At 48.7% G+C, this 9,264-nt stretch overlaps 2 protein-coding genes across 3 annotated transcripts in view; one reads left to right on the top strand and one right to left on the bottom strand.

Annotated features, from left to right (window-relative positions):
• The window catches only part of CFAP99 (cilia and flagella associated protein 99), a 69,904-nt gene extending 67,407 nt beyond the window's left edge, over positions 1 to 2,497 (bottom strand). Inside the window, exon 1 of the mRNA XM_018563276.1 lies at positions 2,439 to 2,497. The gene's annotated coding sequence lies outside the window, so the exon portion shown is untranslated. The remainder of the gene's footprint in view (positions 1 to 2,438) is intronic.
• A 6,489-nt stretch (positions 2,498 to 8,986) lies between these two features.
• Positions 8,987 to 9,264, top strand: part of ZFYVE28 (zinc finger FYVE-type containing 28) — a 173,751-nt gene continuing 173,473 nt past the window's right edge. For both annotated transcript variants that reach the window (XM_018563274.1, XM_018563275.1), the window contains exon 1: positions 8,987 to 9,198. In XM_018563274.1, coding sequence (XP_018418776.1) covers positions 9,160 to 9,198 — 39 coding nt within the window. In that variant the 5' untranslated portion in view covers positions 8,987 to 9,159. The remainder of the gene's footprint in view (positions 9,199 to 9,264) is intronic.

Here is a 9,264-nt window from a genome sequence, read left to right as displayed (position 1 = left end):
GTGGGGGGGGGGGGGGCGTAGAGGGCACCTCCCTGAAATGAGAAGGACACCTCCCTGAAATGGCTTCTTTCAGGTTGGGATCCCTGCACACACCGACCCTCTTGGGGTGGGGTGATTGTTGGAGATAGTGACAGGTTTGCTTCAAAACCCCACCGAAGTCACAAAAATAGACACATTTTTTATGCAGTACCGATGCAGATTTTTGGGGGGGTTGTGAAACCAACACAAGTTCACTGATCTTTATATACTGTGTACATGGGCCCGCAGAAAACAAAAGACCTGTGTTCCATAAAAAAAAGACATCTGTAGGTAGGGATGCACCGATACCGATACTGGTACAGGTGCTGATACTGAGCATTTAGGCGAGTACTAAGTACTCCGATACTTACCCCAAAACCAGAACCGACAGTCAGAAGGATATTCCCTATTACCTGTGTTCTGCCGAAAGCTCCAACTCGTCGAGCTCTCCAACTGGTAACGTCACATCCAGTGACTTGCCAGTAGGAGATTAAGACCAGATGGTGCTAGTGCATGTGCGCCAGCCATGGCAGTGCGAGAATCCTTCTCAAATGCTCGAACTCCCCTCACTGCGCCTGCGTAGCTACACAATTCTCGTCGAGTCCTCCAATCCCTGTCAGTGTGCCTGCGCGACCGCCCAACAGCGGAATAAAGTTCTCCAATTAGCGTTGCTGCCCCTGCATTCCCACCTGATGACATAGCATGTAATCTCTCAGCAGGAGATAATTCTGATTGGCTGCCTTTGGTTTGCAATGATTGGCTACTAGCTAATATTCCAAGCATTGCCTGGCCATTCAGGAGCCCTGACAAGGGTTGGAGGACTCAACAGGGATTGTGAAGCCGCACAGGCGCAGTGAGGGGAGTTAGAGCATTTGAGAAGGATTCTTACGCTGCCACAGCTGGCGCATGCGCACTAGCGCCATCTGGTCTCAATCTCCTACTGGCAAGTCATTAGACGTGACATTACCAGTTGGAGATCTCGATGAGATGGAGCTTTCGACAGAACACCGGCAGTGCCGCGAGGGAGCATGGAGCTGGCTTCCCGGCCAATTAGGAAGCTTCCTGATTGGCTAGGAAGCCGGCTTCACACTGCCTTGCGACACTGCGAGGCAGCCTGGCTTCCTAACCAATCAGAAAGCTGGCCAGCGGATCATGACCTGCCGCTCGGCTTCCTGATTGGCTTGGAAGCCCGGCCCAGGCTACCTAGGGATGCCGGTATAGGTGAGTACTGATAAAAAAAAGTATCGGTACTCATACTCCATACAATAAAAAAACGGTATCATTGCATCCCTCTCTGTAGCTATACAATGCCTCAGACCCTTCATCCCACCACAAACGCATATACATGAAGACACACGCATGACCTTGCTCTGCATTTTGGGATGATGAACCTCGTTAAGGGCTCACCAGAAATGGACAAACACTTTTGTATACATGTGAATGGACCCTCCTACATCTCTGACTTTCCAGAGGTAAAGGTGCCCATACACGGCACGATTCTCGCACGAGAATCGCGGGAAATCCCGCGATCGTACGAGAATCGTGCAGTGTGAATGAAGACGTGCGACCGTTTCTACTGTACGGTCGCACGTCTTTTGTCTAAGGAGCATGCTACAAAAACAGCCGAAAATCTTACGATTTTCGGCTGGTTTGAATGATGCTCGGGAGACAAATGCCGAACGGGCCAGTGTGCGCACACGCACACTGCCCGTTAAGCATTGCGGTCATCGGAAGCCCGCCCCTCAGGGGGGCGGGCTTGCGATGATCGCGAGTACCATCTGCCTGTTCAAGATGGGCAGATCGTACGTTTTTTAATTACTTTACAATCATTGCAAGACTAAGGTCTTGCGATGGTTGTAAAGTGTATGGCCACCTTTAGGAACGTACCCCAGAACAGCTTTATTGAATAGAAATTCAGCAAGGCCACTTCTGTCTCCCTGAACCCGTTTACTGGCGCCGCCACCATACTTTTACTGCACCAGAAGCTGCTGCTTGTATACAATCGAAGGAGTCGGCTTTGGGCTCTCTAACAGAAGTGATTGGGAGCCTGATCGCTAACTTATCCTTGCAGTAGGTCTTCGCTGGTCGGTAAGGACCGATGATGTCATCATGTCTTATGCAGGTCCATTGATCTGTATTAGACGTGAGGCTGCCGAAGGACATTGCATTGTGTGAGCATCCAAGGACAGAGGATCAGCTTAGTAATACAGCTTTATTAAATCCCCTAGATAAATGCAGCACTGAATCCTTGGGGTGCAGGGGTACCCCCACTACATGGGTAAGTTTTTGGTTTTCTTTGAAGGCAATCTTGTAACCTACTGCATCCACCACATTACAACCGGTAAAAGTAATAACAACACTTCACCCAGCACTGCAACATGTAAAAGAAATCACATAGGTTCAGAATGACGGAACTTTACCGTTTAGTGTCTCTTCTGCCGATAATCGATCCGATTGTTATGATTAGGAACTTCTGAGCACGTATTTCTCTCTCTAGTAGCTGTTTCCAGGTAGGAGCGATGCCTCCGGGTAATGTAGTCCTGAGCTCTGCGGGCCACCCTTCTATGCAACAGCAAAGCTTGTGAAACGGAACTAACTTTCCCAGAAGGACGTTCGGCCGCCAGGGGGCTCTAATGTTTGATCATTGCTAGGGTAACCAGAGGTGGCCTGGGCTGCCGATTGGTTCAGGGGAACACGTGACCTAGGCACGGCTGTCAGTAAATAATAGATGAGTGTTTGCGGAATGTGGGACAGTGCAGTCTATCCTAAGAAGCTGTGCAATGTCCGGGGAATGCTGTGTGTTGTACAATAGATGTTGGGGGTCACCAGCCGCAGGCAATGTTCTAGCAGTGACAGGGATTCCCTGCACAGATGTCACTGCATGCTGTTAATTTACCTCTGGGGTGGGCAACCTTGGCACGCAAGTTGTAGCGAGACTACAAATCCTATCATGCTTCCGCCTCTGGGAGTCATGTTTGTGGCTGTCAGTATATTGCAATGCCTCATGGGATTTGTAGTTCCACAACAGCTGGGGAGCCAAGGTTGCCCACCCCTGGCTTAAATTACTTTAAAGGAGAACTATGGGGTTAAGTCTTTTCCCCATAGTTCTCCTTAGGGTAACGGGAGGACACAAACTAACGTCCTCCCGTCACCCTAGGCTCAGTATACCGCGAGCTGTAACTCGCGGTATACTGAGACGCCGCAGCTGAAGTGGATCCCGACAATTGTGCCGGGATCCGCCCAGCTGCGTGACTGACAGCTGGCTCTGCCTATCTAAAGGCATAGCCAGCTGTACCCGCCCCCTCCCCGTCTGTTCCGCCAGTCAGCGCTGGCGGATCGGAGCCGGGGATCCAGCCACTCCCCTGTCACTGCAGAGAGCCGTGACAGGATCGAGAGGTGAGCGAACGCCGGTATGTGTTCACTCAAATGAAAAGCACTCATCTCATAGTTCTCCTTTAAAGTAATTTTCTATACCTTAGTAGCCCATTGCAATGGTTGTGTTTAAATGCAATGCGCTAAAACACACGTACAACGTCCTCATAATAAAAATGGCATCTCAGCACTGCGGTAAGTTTTGGAAAATACAACGTAGGGAATTTATCAGTGATTTATCAGACTCTGGATCGGTTACCTATAGTAACCATGGTAAATGGGAGCCTCACCCAGTAATCAATAATACAAAATCACCTGCACTCCATACAGCATACAGACCCTACAGATCCTAACATGAAAAATGCATTGAAGACACATGTCAATGCGGGGTAAATAACATCAGCACACAAAGGAGATGCATGTTGAGGCATGACAACGCACCAGGCTAACGCTACAAAAAAATGCACCTCCATGCACACGCATAGATCTAAATGAGCTCTTCATCTTTATTTCTGCTTCCTGTTATAGGGTGACAACGCACTGTCCCTGTCTCCCAATTGTTCTCCTGCATTGTCACTCAGCTTCCAATTCGAGACTACAAGAGGCAAGTTTAACCCACATTACACAGGTACGGTCCAACGTTGTTACCACCTTGAGAATTGCCAAGAAGCCAAAATGTTTTTCTTCAGTTTTGGATAGAGTGAAGAGGGATTAGAAGACCTGTCAGGTTTTCATTGCTCTCCGTGTCCCCATTACAGAGATTCACCTCTCCCTACTTGTCCTGGTGACCATCATCACTGAAAGTGAAAGAAAATTCCACATTTTGGCGTTTTTTCATGTAGATATAAATTAAAGGCCTTTAATAGTATAATTAAAGGCACAGCTATTTTTTAAGATATGGATATAATGGTGAAAGATTAAGGGGGTTAACCACAAAAGAGCCGAAGGATCCAGCCGTAGCTTTGCTGATCCTTCGGCTGCCTCTGCCCTTCGGTTCAGTCGAAGTCGAACCGAAGGGCTGCTGTACGGGCCAGGGGGCCAGCTGATTCTGCAGAAGGCTAAAAGCTTTAAGGCTTGTTCACACCAGTTACAGTGCGTTCCAGAGCGGTTAGCTTCTGGAACTTACTGTATCACATCATGGCTGGCTCCCTGCGTTCTGGGGCGGGTGAGGGCGTGGTGGTACAGTCAAGTTAAAGGCACCGCAGCTGCGTCCCCTGCCTGCAGTGTGATCACTGACACTAGAACGTGTGGCACAACAATAACTGCGTTCCGGCCCAGTGCAAACGCATTAAAATGCTGCAAGAAGCAGGGAGTCGGCCAGGATGCGATACAGAGCGTTTTAGCAGCTAACCGCTCTGGAATGCACTGTAATTGGTGTGAACAAGCCCTTAAACATCAAGGAGCGGCATCTATTGTAAGTGATTTAATCAGCATTTGAAATACCTTCAAAACATCACTTTAGGATGATGAATTTCTAACATTTCTAAGGGTAGTGTGCTCGTTTGTGGGGCCAGAAAGAGTTTTTTAACTACAAAATTGCCCAGAGTTACCAGGGAAGGGGGGAGGTGTCTTCCTTTGACCCATACCTACCCCGAGTTTAGAGGAAGCTGATGGTGAACCTCTCTCAGCCTAATTAAAGATCTATGAGATGATGTATATGAGACGTGTATAATGCAGCAGGTGTTCACACAAGATATGTATTTCAAGACTAAAAATATGCTGAGGAGCTGCCATGCCCAGCATCAGAGGAGCTGCACGTGGCTCATGTACCAACGCTGGAGGAATGCTGGAATAAAAGATAACGGTAAACATCACAGAATATGCCGAGAATGATGCTTCAGTATTACAGAAGAATCACATTTGCATTACAGGCTATAAAGAAATCAAAGGCTGTGCATGCATTTTTTTCATCATTGGGCTGCCGGGGGGGGGGGACACACCTTCATTCTGCCTGCTAATATTAGAAGTAGAATAGCAAGATCGGAAGTCAGCCATAAACTGTTCAGCACCCCTCCGTTCCTTAAAAGTCGATTTTTCATCAGTAAATACTGTGCCAGTGATTGTAGACAATCAGCTGCAGTCACTGTTCCGGTGTCCAGACAGCGGCACACCCACCATCGTCAGAATGAAGTTGCGGAGCGTCGAGGAAGTACTCCTATGGGCATCTTTTGCAGCCCCATCCAGGAGCAAATCAAGATGATGAAATGCAAAAAGATGTGATACATAGAGGCTAGCAATTTAATTTAGTCTTCCCCTCTCTATAAGCTATGGGAAACATGGAGGGAGACATCCCTGGCTGAGAGAAGGACATTAGCCCATTTTTTGTTACAGTATTACTGTCTAGATATAAACTGATACAGATGTATCTACACCCGTGGTTCTCAACTGGTGGGTCGCGACCCAAAAGTGGGTTGCAACTCCCTGTTCAGTGGCCGTGTGCCTTCCACTGCGCTAGGTGGCTGCTGGGCGCTAGGTCAGTTCTTGCGCCCAGCAGACATTCAAAATATGCTGCCCGGTGCCGAGTGTCAGCTTGAGGTGGGGTGGGTATGGGGTATAGCCACGTAGGAACTCGCATCTTTACCTGCATTGCTTACAGCTCCCTTGCTTGCCCTGTAGAGGAGCCTGGACCAGAGTGATGTCACCTTCTGGCTTCTGGCACCTCCAAGGGAGCTTTACAGACGATGCACTTAAAGGTGGCGCTCCATCACAGCAGCTCACACTGGACCCCAGGCTGAGGATCCGCTCCAGTTCTTGTAAGGTAGGGAGACTGGGTGTAACTTAAGAGGAAACAAATTAAATTTTTTTGGAGTGTGTATGCATGTGTGGGTCCAGAGGTTACACAGTTTGAACCACTGATCTACAATGTATTTGTTTGTTGTGTTGTAAGTCCATATAGCATACATAGACTACCTTCTTTTTTGGCATTTAGAATTGTCCATGGTGCATCAATAGCACTTGTACACCCCAGCACGTACCTTGCTTGCATGTCTCTTTCCATTTTCCCACTCTGGCTGCTTTCCCTCTGACAATCCTGCCTTTGGTTGGCTCTGTCCACTTACAGGGACCCATGGAGCCACCTATGCCTGTGCGCTCCCACCTGGACACGTGGTGGAGTTTATAACAGAGTATCTTGTATTCCTGTTCTGATGACAACTATAAAAATGTGGAATTTCCCATTACTCCAGTTGACGTGTATATATATCCACTGAAGCCTATGGTCCTGGAGGCAAGCCACTCTCCTGCTCCCCCCATCTGCTGCTGATTGACAGCGGCCGGAGTCTGCGCTGTCCCTGCATGTGAAGGGCATAGGGATCATGCTCGTCTACCCAGATGTTCAAGAGCCTTGGCAGTATGCAGGTAGTTAAGACACAACAGGAAGTTAGAGGAAATCTCCCAAATTGATTGGAATTCCCTAGTTGTCCCCAGGACAGGTATCCCATTGAAAATTTCCCCTTGCCTCTTATTTTAGGGACAACTAACATTTTGGATTTCCCCTCACTTTCTTTCTCGGTGACAGTGGTCACTAGAACAAATAGAGGGGTGAATATCCCTAATGCAGACACAGACAGCAATAACAACTTGACAGAGGATCCAACCCTTCCCTACTCTATCCAAAATGTTCAGTTTTACCTGAAGATAGTTTACCCTGTTTAAGCTCTGACACAGAGCTTACACAGTGTTAGGACTCACGGATCCGACACAGAGCTTACACAGTGTTAGGACTCACGGCTCCGACACAGAGCTTACACAGTGTTAGGACTCACGGCTCCGACACAGAGCTTACACAGTGTTAGGACTCACGGCTCCGGCACAGGAGTGGAGAAGTGAAGAAGCTGAGGGATCTGTTCCTGAATATGCAAAGTGACAGTGACTCTAAAGTCCAAGTATAAAGTCCTGTGTCTGCGGCCATTGTTCATATCAGATGGGTTTTGCATTTCCATACAAGTCTATGGAAATGCAAAACCACTCAAAACTTGTCAAATAAAGGTCAGGAGGTCAACTGAAGGTTGGAAGGTCAACTGAAGGTTGTAAGGGGGTTATCTGAAGGTTGTAAGGGGGTCAACTGACGGTTGGAAGGCTGCATTCTGAAGATTGGAATGAGGTCAAGTGCAGGTTGGATGGCAATCATCTGAAGGTTGGAAGGAGGTCAACTGAAGGTTGGAAGGCAATCATCTGAAGGTTGCAAACAGGTCAACTGTAGGTTGGAAGGCTGCAATCTGAAGGTTGGAATGAGGTCAAGTGCAAGTTGGATGGCAATCATCTGAAGGTTGGAAGGAGGTCAACTGCAGGTTCGAAGGAAGTAAACTGCAGGTCAGATACACCTATCAATGAATTGTGAAGGATCTCAGAAATGTGTCAATCTGATGCCATCAACCCAAGTTTGAAGCCACTAGACACAGGCCTATTTTTAGGGCCCATTTATGCCTGTTAGTTGCAGGGCTTTTTCTAATGCATAGCACAGTGCACTGTTATTATTCAATGGCACCCCAATGCACTAAGACATCTGACCACTATGAACATATGTTGCACTACACCACAACGCATTATAGCACACTACCATGCATTGTGTTGGAACAAAAAATTGGACATGCACCATTTTTTCTGTTGCATTGGCCGCCCTTCCATTTGAATAGGCTGTCTAATGCAAATCACTTTCACCTGCGACAAAAGGCGCAGGCATCAATGCAACACCACAGAGCAGAATGGGTCCTACAGGAAAGCCATCTCCGGGTCTCAGTTCAGACTTTACATATTTCTTCCAGCTGCAGTCTTCCAGACTATTGCAATAGCCAAAAATTTATGTAAAAATTCTGTAATCTCTGGGTCAGTCCCAATAAGACAAACAGTGCATCCCCAGTAGACTGGTCCCCACTATGGGCTCATACACATGACCGTACAGTACAACTTCCGTCGTATTTCCTCTTCTAGGGGGCCACAGGTGCTGCATGCAGCCCCCCAGTGTGGAAGCTGGACATTCTGTCACCTGGGGCAAAGGCTCAGAGTTGCTCCCCCCAAGGGAGAAGTTCTCTATCTACACACCCAAAGGCACCCCTCCTAAAGCGGCACATGCCCCCCTCTGGCTTCGGCCGTGTCAAGAGAAGTCAATACTCTGGTGCATGTGTATGGGTGCACAAGACAAATGTGCCCCCTGAATACACCAGAATTTACATTGTACAGCCAGAGGCAGCCATGTGCTTGGGCCTGGGATGCCTAAAATCGTGCCCCAACCTGGGCCGACTTCTTAGAACAGCGATGAGCCAATCACATGCACGGAAAATTATCTTTCTAATTAATATGCACACATACATCCAATTAGAAGAGAGCTGCAGATAATGAAGTTTATTAATGACAGAGCTCATTCCCTTCACATGTACAAGATATAGATGTGTCCACTGAGCACCCTGTGTGCATATATAACCCATGTCCGTCCATGAGGCTGAAGACCCCGGAAAGCTAACCCCTCCGCTCAGTCTCCGGCAGCACAGCCGGTCTCCGGGGCTTCATCAGCTGCATAAATAGACGGCCTCCGCCGGCTCCGCCCACACATGCGGCCGGTCACATGACCGTGACATCAGTCGGCTTCAGTCTGATCTCCGGTGGCGCTGCTGGCTGGGGATGTTGACTGCACTGGGGTTGTCAGTGGAGCCCTCACCGCCGCTTGTCAGGGGGAGATCGGGGCTCGGCTGTGCCGGGGCTGGGAGCGGCTGATCGGCAGCCTGTACGGAGGGGACACCGCTGACATCCAGCAGCCGCACAGCCCCGGACGGAATGATGAACAGGTTCAGAAAGTGGCTCTACAAGCCCAAGGTAAGTGAGAGCTGCCTGCTGCTGCTGGAAGTGGCCCCCTGTCACTGCTGCCCTGATATCATCTCT

This window comes from Nanorana parkeri, unplaced genomic scaffold (genome assembly GCF_000935625.1).
Source record: "Nanorana parkeri isolate BGI_ZX_2015 unplaced genomic scaffold, ASM93562v1 scaffold647, whole genome shotgun sequence".
NCBI classification, from domain to species: domain Eukaryota; kingdom Metazoa; phylum Chordata; class Amphibia; order Anura; family Dicroglossidae; genus Nanorana; species Nanorana parkeri.
The sequence above is the reverse complement of the archived record's forward strand: the minus strand, read 5'-3'. Positions and strand labels throughout refer to the sequence as shown.